Source organism: Manacus candei, unplaced genomic scaffold (genome assembly GCF_025592945.1).
Source record: "Manacus candei isolate 608988 ecotype Guabito, Panama unplaced genomic scaffold, ASM2559294v1 h1tg000009l, whole genome shotgun sequence".
Classification (NCBI taxonomy): Eukaryota; Metazoa; Chordata; class Aves; order Passeriformes; family Pipridae; genus Manacus; species Manacus candei.
In genome coordinates, this window is record NW_026138057.1 from 3,866,279 (window position 1) to 3,887,691 (window position 21,413).

Consider the following 21,413-nt stretch of genomic DNA (forward strand, 5'->3'; position numbering starts at 1 on the left):
GGCTAACAGAGCTGTTGCCTTTTTCAGACAACTGTGCCCCTTTTGGTTCCCTGGCAGCTCCAATGGCACCAGAACCCCCTTCCTGCACACCCACGGCTGTCACACACAGGCACCCACACACCTTTTCTCCAGCCCACACGTGGCCAACATTTCCTCACCCTGGACATCCCAAGGGCAGTATTTTTGCTAGAGAGCACAGCAATCCCCCTGTCCTTGCAAACCGCCTCCCTGCAAAACAGGAATCATTTTTCCTGGACACTTCTCCCACAGTCAAGGTCTTTTCAAACTGCTGTCGTGCCACCAAACCTGCTCAGGGTCCCTCCCAGCTTCTGCCTGTCCTTGCATTTAAAGGCACGGGCATAATCTACCTTCCAACAGCAAACCCAGCTCCTCACAGGCAGTATAAGCCCTGCTCTTACCTGGACAGACTCCCGGCTCGGCACAGCTGTGGCTCATGGAGCAGCTTCCCAAGGCCGTTCTCTCTCCCAGCAGGAAGCACAACTCGCCTCCGCACCGGGGAAACCACGAGCGAGGCTGCAAACGGACACAGAACGAGAAAAAAGCATTAACGCAGCACAAAAAAAACCAAGTTAAAGCAGTCTTTGCCTCAAAACCCTGCACAGGGAGAGGTTTTGGGGTTCCAAAGCAAAACCCGATACACCCAGAGAGCACCAGCCCCGCAGCCCCGGCACAGCTTCCCCCGGGGTCTCCCGGCAGGTAACGGGCTTACTCAGCCCTCGCCGCCCAGCACAACGCGCACCTAAACGCCCCCCAGCTGCCCTAGTCCATAAACCCAGAGGACAACACACTCTCACCTCCGCGGTCCGGGCACCAGCGGGACCGTACCCTCAGTCCTCCCAGCCAGCCACAGCTGCCGCCTCAGGCCCGGCGTTTATGTACGCCCGCCCGGCTCGCCATTGGCGGAGGCGCCGTGGCGCCTGATTGGACAAGGCCGGTGCGGGGGGCGGGCTCAGCTGTGCCGGGTTGTGCCGCGGATCGCCGCGCGCGGGGTCTCCACTTCCGGGTTGCCATGGCAACCGCTGCGGCCTAGGCCCGGGGCTGGAGTTCGGACTGGAATCGGGGATGGAATTAGGGCTGGAATTGAGGCCGGAAACGGGATCAGGGCAGTCCCGGGGCCCGGCAGCGGGACAGTGAAGCGAGGCAGGGAGGCCGCAGCTCCCCAGACCAGGCGCACCCCCCATCGTGGCGTCTCGTCCTCCCCCCATGGCTCCCCACCCATCCCACCCCATTCCACCCTATCCCGGGTTACTCCTGACTCCGACACTCCATTGCAGGCTTGGTATACAAACAAACAATTTTATTGGTTAAGCAACAGAAAGAGATGATGAATAAAGTCACCAATAAGCTAAATAATTAACAAACACATCCCCGTTATTACTTTATGACTGCACACATCAAAGCTGCTATTTAAGGCTCTTAATTGTATGAATCTTGCGGGATATTGTCCACTCTTCCCTCCCTACTGCCAGACAGTGTGACAACAGCAGCACAATCCATAGTCACCTGCATCCCTAGTTTCATAATACCCTCCCTGAGTTCATTCTTAGTTAATTTTTAATTTTTTTTCCCCATTTTCGGACTTTTTTCGCTACGCTTCCACCTCCCTTTCTCCAACCTGATAGCTGATTTTATTTTTTTTTCCCCGGGGTCCCAGTCTGGTCCCACCCACCGCCAAATTCCATGTTTTTGCTCTGGCTACCTAGGCAACGTCAACTTCCTGTGGGATTCCTGATGTGGTTACCTAGGATGGGGGACAGCTGAGCCCCTCCTGGGGGGCCGGGGCACCCCCGAAATGAGGATGGAAACGGAAGGGGGTCCCGGCAACTGGACACCCTGTCTGGCTATTTTGGAAGGGGTACAACCCCCCGCCCTCCCCCAGCGCCCCAAGGGGCTTCACCCCAGCCCGACAGCACACAGCACCCCCGCGATGGGGGCCGGGGGGCACGGCCCCCCCTCTCTCCTCCCTCGGCGCAGCGACTCAGAGCTCGTACTCGTGCCAGAGGCTGTGGGGGCAAAACGGGGGTCAGCGGCCGCCGGGCGGGGCGGGGGGCACCGGCGGAGGGGGTGCCCCGCGCCCCCTGCCCGTCCCGCACCCACCTGTAGGTGACATCGGGGTTGTCGCGGTGCTCCAGGAGCGCGTCCCGGATGGGGCCGGGGGGGCTCAGCCCCAGCGCCTCCGCCCGCTCCCAGCGCTGCAGGCGGGTGATCCCTGCGGGACAGCGCGGTCAGCGGGGCCGGGGCGGCCCGGGGGACACCGGGGGGGACACCGGGGGTGCTCACCGGTGCAGGGTCCGTACTCCCAGCAGAGGTCGAAGCGCCGCAGCATCTCCAGGAGCGCCGGGTCCGGCGGGGGCTGCGAGGCGGCGCGGGGGCGGTCCCGCACCTTCGCCTTCCCTTGCGCCTTCTCCTTGTCCTTGTCCTTGAGCCTGCCCGGGGGTCGCCCCGGGCCCCGCCGCCGCCGTCGCGGGAAGGAGTCGGTGATGCGCCGGGGCTGCCCCATGGCCCTGCGCGACATGGAGCTGGCGGCGGCCCCGGCGATACCGGGAACGGGGCGGGACCCGCCCATACCGGGAACCCGCAGGGACCCGCCCCTGACCGGCCGGGCCCGGACGGAAGCGGCGGGGCCGCGCTGGGGGACCGACCAGGGCCGCCCCTGGAACCCCCGGGCACTGCCACCCCCGCGAGGTCCCGGTCCCCCGCCCGCTTGGGCGCTGACACCCCGCCACGGCTGTTCCCCGGCACTGCCCGGCTGTCCCCGGGCACTGTTGTCACCCCCAGTTGGCCCCACCACCCCCACACACTGTCCCGTTACAGTCCTTTTCACCCCAGGCACTGTCACCCCTCTATCCTGGTGGTCCCCATCACCCCAGACACTGTCACCCTGGGTACTGTCACCCCATGGCAGTCCCCGACACCCTGTACAGTGTCACTCCCCCAGATGTCCCTATCGCCCCCGGGCACTGTCACCCCTGTGGCTCTCCCTGTCACCCACAGGCACTGGCACCTCTATCCCGGTGGTCCCCATCACCCCAGGCACAGTCACCCCACCCCTGCATTCCCCATCACTCTGGACACTGTCACCTCCCCATCTGTCCCTACCACCCCCAGGCACTGTCACCCCCACGGCCCCGGCTGTGCCTCTGGACATTGTCACCCAGATCCCAGCACTCCCCATGACCGCAGGCACTGTCACCCCTTGTCAGTCCCCGTCACCCCCCCATGCCTTGACTCACTCCGTGACACCGTCACCTTGTGTCCTGTGTGTCACTGTCTGTCCCCACCAGGAAGCCCAGGCGGTGACCCACAGCCTCTGTGCCTGCCCATCGCACCCCCAGCTGTTGGTGACACCATCCCATGGGAGGGATGTGACACTGCAGGTGCCACCATTTGCCTGAGGCCCTCCCTGGGGGGGCCGAGAATAGCTGAGATCCGTGTCCAGTAACGGGGTGTCTCCCAGGGGAGGTGACACGAGAGCCACCAAGCCATGTCACCACTGCAACGGGCAGTGCCGGAGGGAGACACAACCCCACAGCAGCCATCAGAGACCCCACAACACTCTTTAATTTGGGGTTGGCTTTTCTCCCTTGTCCCGCGGCGCGGTGACACCCTCACCACGGGCAGGGGCCGACGGGGCTTCAGGGCCCGTCCTTGTCCATGCCGGGGTTGTGCAGGATGTAGCGGCAGATGCCGGGCAGGCGCTGGTGGCCCAGTAGCTCCTGCAGCTGCTGCATGGGCCCGTTCTGCAGCGCCGTGTGCCCGTAAGTGGGGAACCCCCGGGCCTGCGCCCGCCGCGCCGCCACTGTCAGTGCCACCTGCATGTGGCCGCGCCGGCGGTGTGCGGGCAGCGTGAAGCCGTGGGCGCCTGTCCCAAAATGGTCGGTCAGCACCCAGCTGAGGGGCTCCCCGGCGCCGTCCTGCACGCACACGTGGGGGAAGCGCCCCAAAAGCTCGGCCAGGTAGCGCCGGCTGCGCGCGTTGCCCCCGTAGGGCCACGTCTCGTTCAGCAGGTCCACGTGCGAGGGGAGCAGGGAGCCCAGCCGCACGCCGGGGTCCAGCCTGGGGGACCTGGGGGTTAGTGGGGGGGGCTGGGGGGTGCCTCTGTGGGGAGGGGATGCGGGGGGTCTCACCGGGGCTCGGGCATGGTGCTGGGGTCAGGGTGCATGTAGGTGTAGTACTCGGTGATGTCCAGCTCCACGCCTTTGGCCCTCGCCAGGTCCTGCGACACCGTGGTCACCCCATCCTGTAGCCCTGGGGATGGTGATGTCAGGAGGTCCCGCTCCCCCGGCACCCCCATTTCTGCCTCCAGCCCCCTCTGTGTGAGCCCAGTGTCCTCAGTGTCCCCCGGGGATACCGGCAATCCCGGTCTCTATCCCCAGCACCCCAATCCCTGTCCCCAGTGTGCCTAGCACCCCCAAGTCCAACCACGGCCCCCCAGTACCCCCTCAAATCCAACCACCATGCTCCCCAGTGCTGCCCAGCACCCCTAAGTCCAACCACAGTGCTCCTCAGACCCTCACATCCAACCACAATACTCCCCATATCCCCCAGGACTGCATCCCCAGTGTGCCCAGCACCCCAATTGCTGCCCTCAGTGCCCCCCGGCGCTCCCCAATCCAATCACGATGCTCCTCTGCCCCCAACACCCCCAAGTTCAACCCCAGTACTCCCCAGAGCTCCCCAGTACCCTGCTCCCCATGTGCCTAGCACCCCAATCCCAGCCCCAGTAGCCTCCAGCGCCCCTAAATTCAGCCCCAATGCTTCCCATTGATAGCACCCATCAACCCCCACCCCGGCACACCGAGCCGTGCCCCCCAGTGCCCCCCAGTGCCCCCCAGTGCCCCCCAGCACCCCCCTGCCCCCAGGCCACCAATGATGATGAAGGCGGCGTCCCAGCGCTGGCACCCGGGGGTCTCCAGCAGCGCCCGGTACGCCCCCAAATCCCGGTAGAACGCTGTCTGCGTGTTCCAGTAGCTGTCGTTCACTGGCACCTGAGGGCACCCAGAGGTGCCCTGAGCACACCAGGGCACCGTGCCATCTCCCCCTTTCCCTGCAGTGCCCCATGTCCCCACGGGCCACCTCTCCTCTGGGACGGGCCAGCACGGCGCCGAAATTGGGCCACTTGTCCACCAGCACCTCGAAGTCGCCCGGGTTCCCCCGGGTTATGTTCAGCACTGCCCCGTACACCTGGGGGACAGCGGGGGTCAGGGGTGGGGGGCACATGTGTGGTCAAAGCTGGGCGGCACAGGGGCAGATGGGGGGGTCAGAGCTGGGGGGGTTATGGGGCAGATGTGGGGTTGGAACTGTGGGGTTATGGGGGCAGATGTGGGGGGAGTCAGAGCTGAGGGGAAGGGGGGCAGGTGTGAGGAGGCAGGGTGACACAAGGACTCCTGGTGACATGGGGCTCCCCGTCACTGGTGTGTGACATGGGGGTCCCTGGGCCTGGGGGGTGAGAGTGGGGAGGTGCCACGGGGGTCCCACTCAGGCAAGAGACAGGGAGTCCCTGTCACCAGCAGGGCAAGGGACAGGAGTGACACTGGGGTCCCCATCATGGCGAGAGATGAGTGACACTGGAGTCCCAGTCACAGCAGGGCACAGGGGTGACACCAGGATCCCTGGTGCAGGGGTGAATAGTGGGGTGCCATCACTGGCAGGGCAGCGTGGCATTGGGGTCCTCATCGTGGCACAGGGCAGGGATGGCACAGGGCAGGGGTGACAGCGGGGTCCTGGTCACCGGCAGGGCGAGGGGCAGGCTCTTCTTCAGGATGCCCTCCAGGCGCTGCAGCTGGGCTGGGCTCGTCAGGATCTGCATGGTCCTGCCAAGAGACCCTTGATAACAGAGGGACCCCCGGGTGTGGCCCCAAGCCCTGTCCCCTTCCCCAGCCCCGCGTGGTCCCCAGCCCCTCCAGCACTCACCCTGCAACAGTCCTGGAGCTGTGGAGTGGGAGCCTGGAGACCGTGTGGCGGGTGGTGACAATAGTGACAGGGCCACCACGAGCCGTCACGGGCCAGTGAGTGCCCCCTGCCTTGGGAGGCATCGGGCAGGGTCCATCCTGCTGGGCACTGGGCACGGGGCCAGCCCTGGGACCGCCTGGGGACGGGTGCTCATCCAGGACATTCTGCCCCCGTGCCACCAGAGCCCCAGGGATCCTCGGTGCCACCACCTGCCCCACGGTCTCGGTGCCATGCAGATCCTGAGGTGCCCAGCCCAGCTGCGGCTTCTGGAGGAGACCCTGCGGAAGAGCCTGCCCACCACCCTGCCGGTGACAGGGACCCCAGGGACCCCCCTGTCCCCTCTGCCTTGCCAGTGACAGGGATCGCAGGGACCCCTCTGTCCCCTTCCCCCTGTTCTGCCAGTGATGGGGACCCTGGGAACCCCTCTATCCCCTCTGCCCTGTTCTGCCAGTGACAAGGACTCCAGGGACCTCTCTGTCCCCTCTGCCCCGTCCTGTAGGTAACAGAGTTCCCAAGGACTCCTCTGTCCCCTCCCCTCCTTGCCAGGAGCCCCTCTGCCTCCCCCTCCACCTTTCTGGTCACAGGGACCCTGGGGACCCCTCTGTCACCTCTCCTGCCAATGATGGGGCCCCCAGGAACCCCTCTGCCTGCCCTGCTGGTGACAAGAACCTCGTGTCCTCTCTGCCCCCTCTCCCCTGCCCTGCCACTGACGGAGACCCCAGGGGATATCACAGCTCCCTCTGCCCTGCTGGTGACCAAGACGTCGAGGACTCTGGGAACCCCATTGTCCCCTCTCCCCTTCCCTGCTGGTGACAGGGACTGTCCCCGGCACTGTCACCCCCAGTTGTCCCCACCACCCCCACACACTGTCCCGTTACAGTCCTTTTCACCCCAGGCACTGTCACCCCTCTATCCTGGTGGTCCCCATCACCCCAGACACTGTCACCCTGGGTACTGTCACCCCATGGCAGTCCCCGACACCCTGTACAGTGTCACTCCCCCAGATGTCCCTATCGCCCCCAGGCACTGTCACCCCTGTGGCTCTCCCTGTCACCCACAGGCACTGGCACCTCTATCCTGGTTGTCCCTGTCACTCCAGGCACAGTCACCCCACCCCTGCATTCCCCATCACTCTGGACACTGTCACCTCCCCATCTGTCCCTACCACCCCCAGGCACTGTCACCCCCATGGCCCCGGCTGTGCCTCTGGACATTGTCACCCAGATCCCAGCACTCCCCATCACCGCAGGCACTGTCACTCCTTGTCAGTCCCCGTCACCCCCCCATGCCTTGACTCACTCCGTGACACCGTCACCTTGTGTCCTGTGTGTCACTGTCTGTCCCCACCAGGAAGCCCAGGCGGTGACCCACAGCCTCTGTGCCTGCCCATCGCACCCCCAGCTGTTGGTGACACCATCCCATGGGAGGGATGTGACACTGCAGGTGCCACCATTTGCCTGAGGCCCTCCCTGGGGGGGCCGAGAATAGCTGAGATCCGTGTCCAGTAACGGGGTGTCTCCCAGGGGAGGTGACACGAGAGCCACCAAGCCATGTCACCACTGCAACGGGCAGTGCCGGAGGGAGACACAACCCCACAGCAGCCATCAGAGACCCCACAACACTCTTTAATTTGGGGCTGGCTTTTCTCCCTTGTCCCGCGGCGCGGTGACACCCTCACCACGGGCAGGGGCCGACGGGGCTTCAGGGCCCGTCCTTGTCCATGCCGGGGTTGTGCAGGATGTAGCGGCAGATGCCGGGCAGGCGCTGGTGGCCCAGTAGCTCCTGCAGCTGCTGCATGGGCCCGTTCTGCAGCGCCGTGTGCCCGTAAGTGGGGAACCCCCGGGCCTGCGCCCGCCGCGCCGCCACTGTCAGTGCCACCTGCATGTGGCCGCGCCGGCGGTGCGTGGGCAGCGTGAAGCCGTGGTCACTCGTCCCGAAATGGTCGGTCAGCACCCAGCTGAGGGGCTCCCCGGCGCCGTCCTGCACGCACACGTGGGGGAAGCGCCCCAAAAGCTCGGCCAGGTAGCGCCGGCTGCGCGCGTTGCCCCCGTAGGGCCACGTCTCGTTCAGCAGGTCCACGTGCGAGGGGAGCAGGGAGCCCAGCCGCACGCCGGGGTCCAGCCTGGGGGACCTGGGGGTTAGTGGGGGGGGCTGGGGGGTGCCTCTGTGGGGAGGGGATGCGGGGGGTCTCACCGGGGCTCGGGCATGGTGCTGGGGTCAGGGTGCATGTAGGTGTAGTACTCGGTGATGTCCAGCTCCACGCCTTTGGCCCTCGCCAGGTCCTGCGACACCGTGGTCACCCCATCCTGTAGCCCTGGGGATGGTGATGTCAGGAGGTCCCACTCCCCCGGCACCCCCATTTCTGCCTCCAACCCCCTCTGTGTGAGCCCAGTGTCCTCAGTGTCCCCCGGGGATACCGGCAACCCCAGCACCCCAATCCCTGTCCCCAGTGTGCCTAGCACCCCCAAGTCCAACCACGGCCCCCCAGTACCCCCTCAAATCCAACCACCATGCTCCCCAGTGCTGCCCAGCACCCCTAAGTCCAACCACAGTGCTCCTCAGACCCTCACATCCAACCACAATACTCCCCATATCCCCCAGGACTGCATCCCCAGTGTGCCCAGCACCCCAATTGCTGCCCTCAGTGCCCCCCGGCGCTCCCCAATCCAATCACGATGCTCCTCTGCCCCCAACACCCCCAAGTTCAACCCCAGTACTCCCCAGAGCTCCCCAGTACCCTGCTCCCCATGTGCCTAGCACCCCAATCCCAGCCCCAGTAGCCTCCAGCGCCCCTAAATTCAGCCCCAATACTTCCCATTGATAGCACCCATCAACCCCCACCCCGGCACACCGAGCCGTGCCCCCCAGTGCCCCCCAGTGCCCCCCAGTGCCCCCCAGCACCCCCCTGCCCCCAGGCCACCAATGATGATGAAGGCGGCGTCCCAGCGCTGGCACCCGGGGGTCTCCAGCAGCGCCCGGTACGCCCCCAAATCCCGGTAGAACGCTGTCTGCGTGTTCCAGTAGCTGTCGTTCACTGGCACCTGAGGGCACCCAGAGGTGCCCTGAGCACACCAGGGCACCGTGCCATCTCCCCCTTTCCCTGCAGTGCCCCATGTCCCCACGGGCCACCTCTCCTCTGGGACGGGCCAGCACGGCGCCGAAATTGGGCCACTTGTCCACCAGCACCTCGAAGTCGCCCGGGTTCCCCCGGGTTATGTTCAGCACTGCCCCGTACACCTGGGGGACAGCGGGGGTCAGGGGTGGGGGGCACATGTGTGGTCAAAGCTGGGCGGCACAGGGGCAGATGGGGGGGTCAGAGCTGGGGGGGTTATGGGGCAGATGTGGGGTTGGAACTGTGGGGTTATGGGGGCAGATGTGGGGGGAGTCAGAGCTGAGGGGAAGGGAGGCATGTGTGAGGGGGCAGGGTGACACAAGGACTCCTGGTGACATGGGGCTCCCCGTCACTGGTGTGTGACATGGGGGTCCCTGGGCCTGGGGGGTGAGAGTGGGGAGGTGCCACGGGGGTCCCACTCAGGCAAGAGACAGGGAGTCCCTGTCACCAGCAGGGCAAGGGACAGGAGTGACACTGGGGTCCCCATCATGGCGAGAGATGAGTGACACTGGAGTCCCAGTCACAGCAGGGCACAGGGGTGACACCAGGATCCCTGGTGCAGGGGTGAATAGTGGGGTGCCATCACTGGCAGGGCAGCGTGGCATTGGGGTCCTCATTGTGGCACAGGGCAGGGATGGCACAGGGCAGGGGTGACAGCGGGGTCCTGGTCACCGGCAGGGCGAGGGGCAGGCTCTTCTTCAGGATGCCCTCCAGGCGCTGCAGCTGGGCTGGGCTCGTCAGGATCTGCATGGTCCTGCCAAGAGACCCTTGATAACAGAGGGACCCCCGGGTGTGGCCCCGAGCCCTGTCCCCTTCCCCAGCCCCGCGTGGTCCCCAGCCCCTCCAGCACTCACCCTGCAACAGTCCTGGAGCTGTGGAGTGGGAGCCTGGAGACCGTGTGGTGGGTGGTGACAATAGTGACAGGGCCACCACGAGCCGTCACGGGCCAGTGAGTGCCCCCTGCCTTGGGAGGCATCGGGCAGGGTCCATCCTGCTGGGCACTGGGCACGGGGCCAGCCCTGGGACCGCCTGGGGACGGGTGCTCATCCAGGACATTCTGCCCCCGTGCCACCAGAGCCCCAGGGATCCTCGGTGCCACCACCTGCCCCACGGTCTCGGTGCCATGCAGATCCTGAGGTGCCCAGCCCAGCTGCGGCTTCTGGAGGAGACCCTGCGGAAGAGCCTGCCCACCACCCTGCCGGTGACAGGGACCCCAGGGACCCCCCTGTCCCCTCTGCCTTGCCAGTGACAGGGATCGCAGGGACCCCTCTGTCCCCTCCCCCCTGTTCTGCCAGTGATGGGGACCCTGGGAACCCCTCTGTCCCCTCTGCCCTGTTCTGCCAGTGACAAGGACTCCAGGGACCTCTCTGTCCCCTCTGCCCCGTCCTGTAGGTAACAGAGTTCCCAAGGACTCCTCTGTCCCCTCCCCTCCTTGCCAGGAGCCCCTCTGCCTCCCCCTCCACCTTTCTGGTCACAGGGACCCTGGGGACCCCTCTGTCACCTCTCCTGCCAATGATGGGGCCCCCAGGAACCCCTCTGCCTGCCCTGCTGGTGACAAGAACCTCGTGTCCTCTCTGCCCCCTCTCCCCTGCCCTGCCACTGACGGAGACCCCAGGGGATATCACAGCTCCCTCTGCCCTGCTGGTGACCAAGACGTCGAGGACTCTGGGAACCCCCTTGTCCCCTCTCCCCTTCCCTGCCGGTGACAGGGACCTTGTCCTGCAGGTCCTGGGGACTGTGATGACGGTGGCCCGGGGGAACCCGGCTGCCCACGAGGTGCTGGTGGACTCCTGGCCCGATTTTGGCATCGTCCTGACCCGCCTGCGCCCAGAGGTGCTACCCCCAACCTGGCAGCACCCCACACTCCGGGGGACTGGGAATTGGGTGCCACCCTCAGCCCCCCTGTCCGCCCTCCAGGAGCACAAGGACCCCAGGGATCACTACACCAATCAACTGGCTGTGTTCTACCGGGACAAGGGGGCCCTGCAGGCACTTCTGGGGGGCACCGAGGCGGTGGTCCAGGCACGAGCCTTCCAGATACTGGGTAAGGATGGCCCTGGGAGGGACACGGGGACACCACCTGCTGTCCCCTGCTCAGCTGACAGGCTGTCCCAGGGCTGCAGGAGGGGCTGGATGAGGCCGTGCGGGAGGCGGCCGGTGCCAAGGGGCTGCACGTGGAGACCATCCGGTACCTGGGACTGATGAGCCCTGACCCCCCCCGACCCCGTGGGCAGTGAGTGAGGGTACCCAGGGTACAGGGACACCAGGGTTACCGGGGAGGTGTGGGGTCACCGAGGGGTGTGGGGGCACTGGAGTGCAAGGGGGCACTGGGGACACGGGAGCACCAGGGACACAGGGGCATCGGGGGGCCAGTCACATCCCTGGGTGGCACAGAGGTCCCCAGTCACATCTCTGGGTGGCACAGGGGTCCCCGGGCACATTCCTGGGTGGCACAGGGGGTTCCTGGGTGACATGGGTGGTCCCTGAGCACGCTCCTGGGTGGCACAGGGGTCCACGAGCACATTCCTAGGTGGCACAAGGGTTCCCAATCCCATTCCTGCACGGCACAGGAGTTCCCTGAGCACATTCCTGGGTGACATTGGCATACCCAATCCCATCCCTGCGTGGCACAAGGGGTCCTCAAGTACATCGCTGGGTGGCACAGGGGTCCCTGAGCACATCCCTGGGTGGCACAGGGGTCCACGAGCACATCCCTGGGTGACACAGGGGTCCACGAGCACATTCCTAGGTGGCACAAGGGTTCCCAATCCCATTCCTGCACGGCACAGGAGTTCCCTGAGCACATTCCTGGGTGACATTGGCATACCCAATCCCATCCCTGCGTGGCACAAGGGGTCCTCAAGTACATCGCTGGGTGGCACAGGGGTCCCTGAGCACATCCCTGGGTGGCACAGGGGTCCACGAGCACATCCCTGGGTGACACAGGGGTCCATGAGCACATTCCATCCCTGGGTGGCACAAGGGTTCCCAGTCCCATTCCTGTGTGGCACAGGAGTTCCCCGAGCACATTCCTGGGTGACACTGGCATACCCAATCCCATCCCTGCGTGGCACAAGGGGTCCTCGAGCACATCCCTGGGTGGCACAGGGATCCCTGAGCACATCCCTGGGTGACGCAGGCACCCCCATTCCCACTCCCGGGTGGCACAGGGGACCCCGGCCCCATCCCAGCCGCCATCCCTTGCAGCCATGGGGTTCAGCATTCCCCACTCCTGCCACGCCCCCTCGCAGGTTGCCCCCGGGCCTGCGTCTGGCGCCCGTGTCCCCATCCCACGTCCCGCTGCTCAACGCCACGTGGGCCCTGGGTGGCAACGCCCGCAGCAGGGCCTTCCTGCTGGGGCTGGTGCAGGCGCTGCCCTCCGCCTGCCTGCTGGGCCCGCGCGGCCGCCCCGTGTCCTGGACCCTGCTGGACGCCCAGGGCTGCCTGCGCCACGGCTACACGGTGCCCGCCTGGCGCGGCCGCGGCCTCACCGGCCTCACGATGGCCGCCATGGGCCGGGGGCTGCACGCCCGCGGCTTCCCCATCTACTGCACCGTGCTGCCCCACAACAGGGCCGCGCTCAGCGCCCTGGGCGCCATCGGCTTCGTCACACAGCCCGGAACCTTCTACGTCATCGTGGGGACACCCAAGTAGCGCCCGGGGAGGGGGTGGATGTGCTTGGGGTGGGGTAACCTGGGCCTGGGAGGGGACTGGATCCCTACCCCAGTAACCACCTTCCAGAGGGGAACAGCCTGACCGCCACACTGAGCTCAGTGAGGAGCTGCTCTCTCTGGTCCCTACTGAGCTCGGAGCCTGGAGCAGTTCACCCCGGTCCCTGCTGACGGCACAGGGGGGAACACCCTGATTCCCCTCTGAGCTCAGGTCTGGATCTGTTCACCCCCATCCCTGCTGATGGCACAGGGGGGAACACCCTGATTCCCCTCTGAGCTCAGGTCTGGATCTGTTCACCCCCATCCCTGCTGATGGCACAGGGGGGAACACCCTGATTCCTCTCTGAGCTCAGGTCTGGATCTGTTCACCCCCATCCCTACTGACGGCCCCCCCTTGGGGTGCGGTGCGGGCGGGGCGGGGGCGCTGGAGAAAGGCTTTTATTCGTTCATACAAGAATAGATCTTCTGCAATAAATACCCCAATAAATAAAACATCTCCAATAAATAAACACTCATAGACGCACCAGGACAGCGGCCCCGCCCCTGGATCCAGGCCACGCCCCCAGCTCTGCATTGATGGACACTGGGAGGCGGGGCTTGGTTAAAATGGGGCGTGGCCTGTTGCGGGGAGGAGGCGGGGCTGGTTACACAGACTAGTGGGCGGGGCTTATTGCCATCCAGGGGTGGAGCCTATTGCTCCAGGGGCGGGGCTTGCTGCTGGATGGGGCGGGGCTTATTCTTATGCTCACAGGGGCTTGGTCCTTTTCGAGGTGGGCGGGGCTTGTACCCACGTGGGTCTCTTGGGGTGGAGGGATGGGGCACCCCGGATGGGTGGGGACACCCTGGGGGGGCACTTGGGGGTCAGGGGACCCATCCCTTAAGGCACAGTGTGGTGACAGAGGGGCTGTGAGGTGGCTCTTTGGGATCTCTCAAGGCACACTGGTGGTGGAGAGGGGACATGGCATGGCTGTGGTGGCACTTGGGGTAAGGAGCCCTGCCCCTTTAAGACACAGTATGATGAGGGAGGGGCTGCGGGGTGGCTTCGGTGATGCTTTGGGATCAGGAGACCTGCCCTTAAGACACAGTGTGGTGACAGAGTGGATGTGGGGTGGGTTTGGTGGCACTTCGGTGTCAAAAGACCCATTTCTCAAGGCACACTGGTGGTGGAAAGGGAACATGGGGTGGCTTTGGAGGCACTTGGGGTCAGGAGACTCATCCCTTACAGCACATTGTGGTGACAGAGGGGCTGTGGGGTGGCTTTGGTGGCACTTTGGGGTCAGGAGCCCCGCTGCTCAAGGCACACTGGTGGTGGAGAGGGCACTTGGGTGAGGAGCCCCATCTGCGTCCCACCGGCACGAGGCGGGCGGGGGCACAGGCGGGGTGCTCAGAACCCCCTGGCCTCCAGCCTCAGGGTGACCACGGCGGGCGGCACCTTCTTCTTGAGGCGGTTGAAGTCCTTGGCCGAGCGCCAGAGCCAGGTCTGCAGCTCCTTGAGCAGCCAGAAGTCGTCCATCTTCTTCAGGAAGTCGTTGGGGGCTGGGGGAGCCCCGGGGGGCCCGGCGGGGGGCCCGGCGGGGCCGGCAGGCAGCGGGTACCCCAGGGAGGACATGACGCCACCGATGCTGAGCACCAGCCCCTGGAGGCTGGCACAGAAGTGGGCGAGGCGGTGGCGCAGCTCGGCCGTGCCCACCTGCCCGTCCAGCACGCGCAGGTAGCACAGCAGGCGGCTGTAGGCGCGGTAGTTGGCGGCCAGGCGGGCGTTGTCCGTCAGCCCCCTCCACAGGTCCAGGTCCACCGTGGCACTGGGCACCCGCTCAGCGCGCGCCAGGCGCGGGGGGTTGAAGTCGGGCTCATTGAAGGGGGGCCCCAGGTAGTTCAGCTGGAAGGGAACGGGGGGCGTCGGGCATCGGGGGTGGTGTGGTGCTGGGGTCGTCCCCCTTGTCCCATCTCCGTGCACTCCCGCCTGCCATGTCCCAAGTCCCCGGGATCACCATGTCCCAGATGCCCACACCCCGCGGGTGCACACACCCAGCATGGCCCAGGTCTCCATGTCCCCCCCATCCCGGGTTTCACTGTCCCCCAGGTAGACACGCCCACTGTGCCCCTTTCCCTTTCATGGCCTCGGTCTCCGTGTTCACCCTGTCCTCAGCCTCCATGTCCCCCAGGTCCCCATGATCACTGGGTTCCAGGTCTCCCTGTCCCCCAGGGGGATGTGCCCACCCCGCTCCCAGTCTCCATGTCCACTTTTTCCCAGGCCTCCGTGTCCCCCTGCACACCATGTCCCTGTCTCCATGTTTCCATGACCCCCGGGCTGACACACCCAGCATGTCCCAAGTCTCCCTGTCCCCCTCTTTGCAAGTCTCTGTGTCCCTCTGCACACCATGTCCCCAATCTCCTTGTCCCTCTGCCCATGTCCCATGTCCCCCAGGTGGACGTGTCCACCACGTCCCCATTTTCCATGTCCCCCCATCCCAGTTCTCAGTGTCCCAAGTCTGTATTTGTCCACCACATCCGAGGTCTCCACATCCCCCGGACAGACATGCCCATGTCCCCACTCTCTACATTCCCCTCTTCATCACACCCCCCCATCCCACCACATCCCCGAGGGGGACATTCCCACCACATCCCAGGCAGTGACGTTGTCACCACTTGGCACCCAACGTACCGGCACCACCGAGGGCACGTCGGGGCAGGGACTGGGAACCTCCGCGTGAGTCGGCAATGCCGGCGGGGAGGGAGAGGCCGATGCTCACACCCATGATGGAATCATGGGCCAGGGGAGGGGGCCCGGGAGCCGCCCTGCGCCCGGAGGGTGATGAGGCATTTCCGTGCCCCCTGGCGCGGGAGCGGCTCGGCACGGGGTGGATATCCCGGGGCGGGGGTGGGGGGATAAACATCGGGGACTCACGTAGGTGCCGGCGAGGGTGCGGAGCTGGTGCTCCAGGTAGCGGGTCAGGTCGTAGGTCTGCTGGATGGACTGGCCGGCGCCCAGCTCCTCGGAGCAGTTCAGTGCCGGCAGCGCCGGCAGGTTGCAGAGCGCAGCGCACAGGAAGGTGAAGATCCCCCAAGAGTCACCTGCGGGGGACACGCGGCACCTCAGGGCGGGTGACAGGGACAGCCCAGCTCTGGGTGGGCGGCGCTGGGCCCGCGGGGTATCCCGGTGTTACCCCTCTGAGAGTGGGGAAACTGAGGCATCAGCACGGGGAGGGGGGGGCACCCCCACCTCAGCACCCCCTCCCGGAGCAGCAGAGACCCCCCCCTTCACTGCAGTGACCCCCCAGCTCCCCTCCGAGCGCTCCCGCCCGTGGCTGCACCAACAATCCTTTATATGGTCTGGAGCAGCACGGCCTCGGCATTCCCGCAGGGACACACGCCTGGGATATATTTGGGCACCGTCAATGCCGGAGCGGGCTGGGCACCCAGCAGGGATCCCCGCAGAGGGGCCACCGGGAATGCAGGGGGGTGGGACACGGCTCTGGGTCGCGGGGTGACCTTTGCCAAAGCCACCGGAAAGAGCCGGCGGGGTCCCCGTCATTGGCCTGATGTCAGGGAGGCCCGGGAGCCGCGGCCTCGTGCGCCGGCGGCTCTGCAAAGGTCACGGCCTGCGGCCAGCGCGCTCCGGCCAGCTGGCACCCCGGTACGCTGGAGCCGGCCTTCCCGGCAGCTCCTCCCGGGAAAGTCTGGCCGCTGGCACGGCTCGGCACCACAGGGCTCCCGGCGTGGGCAGCCCCCGTGTGCCCCCACACGTCACCGCTCCCCGTCACCGGCCACCAGTGACGCACGAGGGTCCTCGGGGACACCCCAGCTCTGGCCACAGCGGCCCCGCCGTGGTGGGTATCCCTGCGCCCGCCAAGCCACGCCGTGTGGGATGCGACTGCCCCGGGGGTGTGCCGGACAGTGATCACACCTGGGAGACACCCCGTGGGTGTGCGACACGCTGTCCACACCTGGGAGGCACCACACAGGGGTCAGTAGGTGTGCACTGGTGCGGGACACCCTATGGGCGTGCCGGGTACCACACAGGTGTGTGACACGCGTGGGATGCACCTGCAGGGGTGTCCGTGCGCAGGTGTGTGCCCATGCACATGCTGCACACATGTGACATGCCAGGTACGCGTGCAACGTGCTGTGCATACGGGACACATCCTGTGAGGGGGTGACGACACCCCGTGTGCGTGTGACACACCGTGTGCATGCATACACCATGTGTGTGACACGCCATGCACACACCACCCCACGGGTGTGACATGCCGTGCACACGCGACACGCCATGTGTGTGACATGCCGTGCACACACCACCCCACGGGTGTGACACGCCATGCACACGCGACACGCTGTGTGTGTGACACGCTGTGCACATACCACCCCATGGGTGTGACACGCCATGCACACGCGACACGCCGTGTGTGTGACACGTTGTGCACACACCACCCCATGGGTGTGACACGCCATGCGTGCACCACACCGAGCGTGTGACGCCCCACGCCCACGTGTGACGCTGCGTGTCCCGTGGCACCCAGTGCCCGTGCGTGGCAGCCACCCGCCCTCGCCTGCCACGACTAGCCCAGTGCCCCACAGAGGGCATGTGCCGCCACTTGCCCGCGTTCCCGGTGCATCCCGGTGCATCCCGGTGTGTCCTGGCGCATCCCGGTGTGTCCCGGCGCATGGAGCGTGCGGCCGGCCCCACGTGCGTGCGAGCGTGGGCCGGGGCTGGGGGGGCCGCGGGGGGGCCGCGGTGACTCACACCACACCCCTCCTTCCCGGTGTTTGCTTTGGCCGGACCCTCACCCGCCGCCGGCTCCGGTTTCCAGGCGGGATTTACACCCGCCCTGGCCCAGCCAGCGCCAAACCAAACACAGCCAGGGAGTGAGGCGGGGGGGGGATGGCAGGGACATGGGATGGGGATGGAGACACGGCAGCTCCCGGGCAGGTGGCCGGGACAGGAGGATGAGGATGAGGGTGAGGGAGAAAGGGAGTGGAGGTTGGTGACTGGAAGATGGGAATGGTGGGGTGCACAGCAGTGGCACAGCATGGATGGCTCTGGGTGCTGGTGACCATGACACAGCAGTGACCGTGACCATGGCACAGCAGTGACGAGGTCCACAACACAGCAGTGACAAGGCCCACAACACATCAGTGACAGTGGCACAGTGGTAGCAGTGACCATGACATGGTGATGATGGTGACCATGGCAGAGTAGTGACAAGGCCCACGACACAGCAGTGACAGTGACCATAACATGGTGATGACAGTGACCATGGCACAGCAGTGACAAGGCCCATGACACAGCAGTGACAAGACCCATGACACAGCAGTGACAGTGCCCACGACACAGCAGTGACAGTGACCATGGCACAGCAGTGACAATTGCCCAGCCATAGAAAGTGCCCCTGCTGTCCCTTGCCCACCCCATTCCCAGTCTGGCACCCGGCACCCACCAGCACAGACAGTGGAGGAGGGAGGCTCCAGCCGGCACAGCTGGATCCCGGTGACGTCGGAGAGGAAGAGCCCGAGGGTTTCAAAACCGGCCCTGGAGCGCAGCCAGGATGCTTCCAGCCCACGTAAGCAGCTCATGGCGTGGCTGCCCGGGGTCACCCACCCGGCCCCGGGGATACCCGGGGTGACGGGGGGCCATGGGAGTGGGGATCCCTCAGCTACAACAGCAGCAGCCCTGGACACCCACACCGGACACGCCAGCGGTGCCACGGGCACCCCTCACACACGTGGCAGCGGGGACGTGGCTCAGCTGCCCCTGGGGTGACACCACCCCTGCCCTGCCACCCCCCCGGCGGCGCGGGCGGCGGCGCTGGCCAGACCTCCCGGCGAGCGGCCGAGGCAGGAATTCGGCCACGGGGCCGGTGAGCTGTTTCCTGGGCATGCTGTGGGCAGAGCCGCCGAGGGCTGAGTGACCACAAGCCACCCGGAGCCGCTTTCCCGAAACCCTCGTGGTGGGGGCGGCAGCCGGGAAGGGGGGACCCCCTGGCCCCAGAGCCCCCCGGCAGCGGACGGAGCCGAGCCGGCCCCTGCCGCCGCAGCGGGAGCTGCCGTATCTGATGGGCCGGAGGCCAGCGGTGAGCAGAGCCCCATCCCACCCCACAGCCCCATTCCTGGGGCCAGAACGGGAGGTCTTGTGGTGGCCAGGAATGGTTGTGGCACTGAGGACAAAGCAGCCCTGTCCCCGCTGTCCCAGTCACGTCCTGGCCACCAACTGGCACCACTTAACCTTCCACGGGGCGTTTCCCAGCCCAGTGTGGCTGCCAGCTCCAAGGGTCTTGGAGTGGGTGACACTCAAGAGCACAAGGACAGACACTTCTGTGTTCCCACACCGCTGGCGTTTAACCCCGCCATGGCTGGGCAGGTGACACCGGGGCACAGCAGCAGCCCCTTGGAGCCGACGGGGACACAGGGATGCTCACATTCCACACCCAAAGATCACGAACGCGGCGCTGCCTGAGCTCCAAGGGGAAGGACACGCGTGTCCTTGCTGCCCAACAGCAACCACAGCCACCACAGAGGTGTCCCCATCCCGTCCATCCCACCCTGTGGCAAAGCCGCCGTGCCGGGGGCGGGTTGGGGTGCAGGGGGCGCGTGGCCCCGTGTCCCCCCCGTGCCTGCGCTCGCGGCGCTGAGTGTTTACATCCTGTCTCCTCCGTGTGTTTATAAATGCGGCCGCGCACGGGAGACTCCAGCGAGGCCGTAATTAGCTGGGCCTGGATTTCCCGTCCGGCTCCGACTCTGCCTCCAGCCAGCAGCACGATGGAAACACCCCCGCCGGTGAGGGGGGCGCAGGCCCCTAATCCCAACCAGACCCCACCGTCCCACACGCACGCCCAGTGCCCACAAGCCACGCGAGGCATCCCGATCCCTTCCTGCCACAGGTCACGGAGCCACAGAGACCACCAGCCCCCCTGGCACCGCCCTGGGGGGTTCACCAGTACAGAGCCAGGGTGGCAGCTCTCCAACAGCACAAGGGACCCCCAGTGACAGCGCTGGGTGACACACTCTGGCACTCCCAGACCCGCTGCCACCGCTGGCATCTCCCACCACGGTGCCACGAGGTCAGCGTGGGACTGGCGGTGCCCTGATGCCCCCATGTCCCCGCAGCACCCTGAGGAATCCCAGGACACCTCCGTCACCCACGGACCACGTGCCACCCGTGGCCACAGCACTGCTGGGCCGCCTGCTTCCCGGATATCCCATCTGCATCGAGGCGAGCGCATCCTCGTATTCCTGCCAGGATGCTGGCGTGGGACAGCGGGCACGGTGGCACGGGAACACGGGCGCTGCCGCCGAGGGGGGGAGGCTGGGGGGGATGATTTATGGGGCTCGGTGCCACTTAGCAGGGCATAAATCTCCCCCCGGCGCGGCCCTGTAAGCAGAGCCCTCTGCGTTTCCCCGCGGAGCCCGCGCCTAATGCAGCCCAGATGTGCCGCCGTCACCGTGCCCTCGCGCCGCCTGCTAAATAGGCACGGGGACACCGCGGGTGCCAAGCGTCCCCGAGCCCCGCCGGGAACGAGGGACGGGCAGCCCGCCGATGGGGATGCCCAAAAACAGGGAGCGGGGCCGGGGTGGCCGGTGGCGGCCGAGCTCCGGCCCCCGCGGCTCCCGCGGCCGCGCCGGGCTCGGCGTCCCCGTCCCCGGCTCGGCCACGTCCAGCGGCCTCAGCGACAGCGGGAAGGGGGAGAGGAAGGGGCGAGGGAGGCCGATGGAGCCGCTGGGGATCCCGGTCTCGCTTTTCCGGTTCCCCGGCGCTCGCCCCGCTTTGCCCGTCCTGCGTCACCGCCGGAGACCGGCCCGGCGCCGGCCTCGTGCTGCCCCGGCCCCACTCCCGCCGCCCCGGACCTCGGGGAGCCTCGCGGCGCCCACGCCGTGGCCTTTTAAGGGTGTTTTCCAGCATCTTCCCCAGCGAGGAACCCCTCGATCCCGGTGTGCCCCGGGGAAGGCTGGACCCCCGGCGGCCCCGCGGGTGCTGGTGGCCGCTCGGGCCGGGGGAACAAAGCCGTCCGGTGGCCGTGGGGACAGTCCCCTCCCCAGCACCCCATAATCCCGCTGCTATGTCCCGGAGGAATCTCGCCTGCTCTAGCGACGGTGTTCGGAGTCAAGCCCCGAAATCCAGCCCCGGGCAGGAAAGCTAACTCTTCCTGCCCCCCTAAATCCCATCGATTTTCCTTTTCCTCCCCTCTGTCAGTCCCGGGGTTTAATTCTCCGTGCTCAGCGGCGGTTCCCTCCCTGGTAATCACAAACATGCATGGAAAAGAGGGAACGAGAGAAAGGGGGGAAAAAAAAAACCAAAGAAACAACAACCCAACCTAGAGAGGGGAAAGTCTTAAATCAATCCAAAAGCCAGACAGACGTTTTAATCACATCAAATTAAAATCAGCAGTCGGGTTGGAAAGGGAAAAAAACTCCCGGCAGATACAAGCAGGGGAGTTGGGGCACCCCCCGCCCCACACCCAGCGCCGCGGGCTTACCTGAGAGATCCCCGGTAACATTTAGCATAGTCGGGGTGCAGGGGGATTTCGGGGGGGCTCGGCTCTTGTTCGGCACCCCGAGCCCACCCGCTCGCCTCAGCCCTGGCTCGTTGCTTCGCTCGCTCTCGGGGTTGGGTGGTGGTTTTTTTGTTGGTTTTCCTTTTTTTTTTTTTCTTTTGGGGTTGG

At 66.0% G+C, this 21,413-nt stretch overlaps 5 protein-coding genes across 11 annotated transcripts; 1 reads left to right on the forward strand and 4 right to left on the reverse strand.

Annotated features, from left to right (window-relative positions):
* Positions 1-1,297: 1,297 nt before the first annotated feature.
* On the reverse strand, positions 1,298-7,546 carry POLD4 (DNA polymerase delta 4, accessory subunit). 3 transcript variants are annotated; one of them, XM_051777184.1, is made up of 4 exons: positions 7,263-7,546; positions 2,302-2,525; positions 2,119-2,230; positions 1,298-2,024 (listed from the first exon to the last, which is right to left on the reverse strand). In XM_051777184.1, the coding sequence occupies exons 2-4, from the start codon at positions 2,519-2,521 to the stop codon at positions 2,000-2,002; spliced, it is 357 nt and encodes a 118-aa protein (XP_051633144.1). In that variant the 5' UTR covers positions 2,522-2,525; positions 7,263-7,546; the 3' UTR covers positions 1,298-1,999. The 3 variants fall into 3 exon arrangements, with proteins under 3 accessions (XP_051633144.1, XP_051633143.1, XP_051633142.1); XM_051777183.1 differs by lacking the exon at positions 7,263-7,546 and adding an exon at positions 3,245-3,472; XM_051777182.1 differs by lacking the exon at positions 7,263-7,546 and having other exon boundaries at positions 2,302-2,670.
* On the reverse strand, positions 3,565-6,198 carry LOC127466382 (glycine N-acyltransferase-like protein 3). 2 transcript variants are annotated; one of them, XM_051777126.1, is made up of 6 exons: positions 5,935-6,198; positions 5,753-5,834; positions 5,098-5,205; positions 4,889-5,009; positions 4,149-4,269; positions 3,565-4,077 (listed from the first exon to the last, which is right to left on the reverse strand). In XM_051777126.1, the coding sequence occupies exons 1-6, from the start codon at positions 6,054-6,056 to the stop codon at positions 3,657-3,659; spliced, it is 975 nt and encodes a 324-aa protein (XP_051633086.1). In that variant the 5' UTR covers positions 6,057-6,198; the 3' UTR covers positions 3,565-3,656. The 2 variants fall into 2 exon arrangements, with proteins under 2 accessions (XP_051633086.1, XP_051633085.1); XM_051777125.1 differs by having other exon boundaries at positions 5,753-5,847; positions 5,935-5,984.
* On the forward strand, positions 6,170-13,166 carry LOC127466384 (glycine N-acyltransferase-like protein 3). 4 transcript variants are annotated; one of them, XR_007902690.1, is made up of 6 exons: positions 6,170-6,281; positions 10,811-10,918; positions 11,003-11,129; positions 11,201-11,318; positions 12,337-12,967; positions 13,039-13,166. XR_007902690.1 is itself a non-coding variant. In XM_051777129.1 (5 exons), the coding sequence occupies exons 1-5, from the start codon at positions 10,209-10,211 to the stop codon at positions 12,737-12,739; spliced, it is 834 nt and encodes a 277-aa protein (XP_051633089.1). In that variant the 5' UTR covers positions 10,084-10,208; the 3' UTR covers positions 12,740-13,132. The 4 variants fall into 4 exon arrangements, 1 of the variants encoding a protein (XP_051633089.1); XR_007902689.1 differs by lacking the exon at positions 6,170-6,281 and adding an exon at positions 10,169-10,286; XR_007902691.1 differs by lacking the exon at positions 6,170-6,281 and adding an exon at positions 10,297-10,473.
* LOC127466368 (glycine N-acyltransferase-like protein 3) lies at positions 7,578-10,076 on the reverse strand. The gene is made up of 6 exons (XM_051777102.1): positions 9,940-10,076; positions 9,758-9,839; positions 9,103-9,210; positions 8,894-9,014; positions 8,167-8,287; positions 7,578-8,095 (listed from the first exon to the last, which is right to left on the reverse strand). Exons 1-6 carry the CDS (start codon positions 10,059-10,061, stop codon positions 7,675-7,677), a joined length of 975 nt encoding a protein of 324 aa, XP_051633062.1. The 5' UTR covers positions 10,062-10,076; the 3' UTR covers positions 7,578-7,674.
* Positions 13,167-13,293: 127 nt separating the features above from the next.
* Positions 13,294-21,413, reverse strand: CLCF1 (cardiotrophin like cytokine factor 1). The gene is made up of 3 exons (XM_051777143.1): positions 21,228-21,413; positions 15,665-15,831; positions 13,294-14,635 (listed from the first exon to the last, which is right to left on the reverse strand). The coding sequence occupies exons 1-3, from the start codon at positions 21,253-21,255 to the stop codon at positions 14,141-14,143; spliced, it is 690 nt and encodes a 229-aa protein (XP_051633103.1). The 5' UTR covers positions 21,256-21,413; the 3' UTR covers positions 13,294-14,140.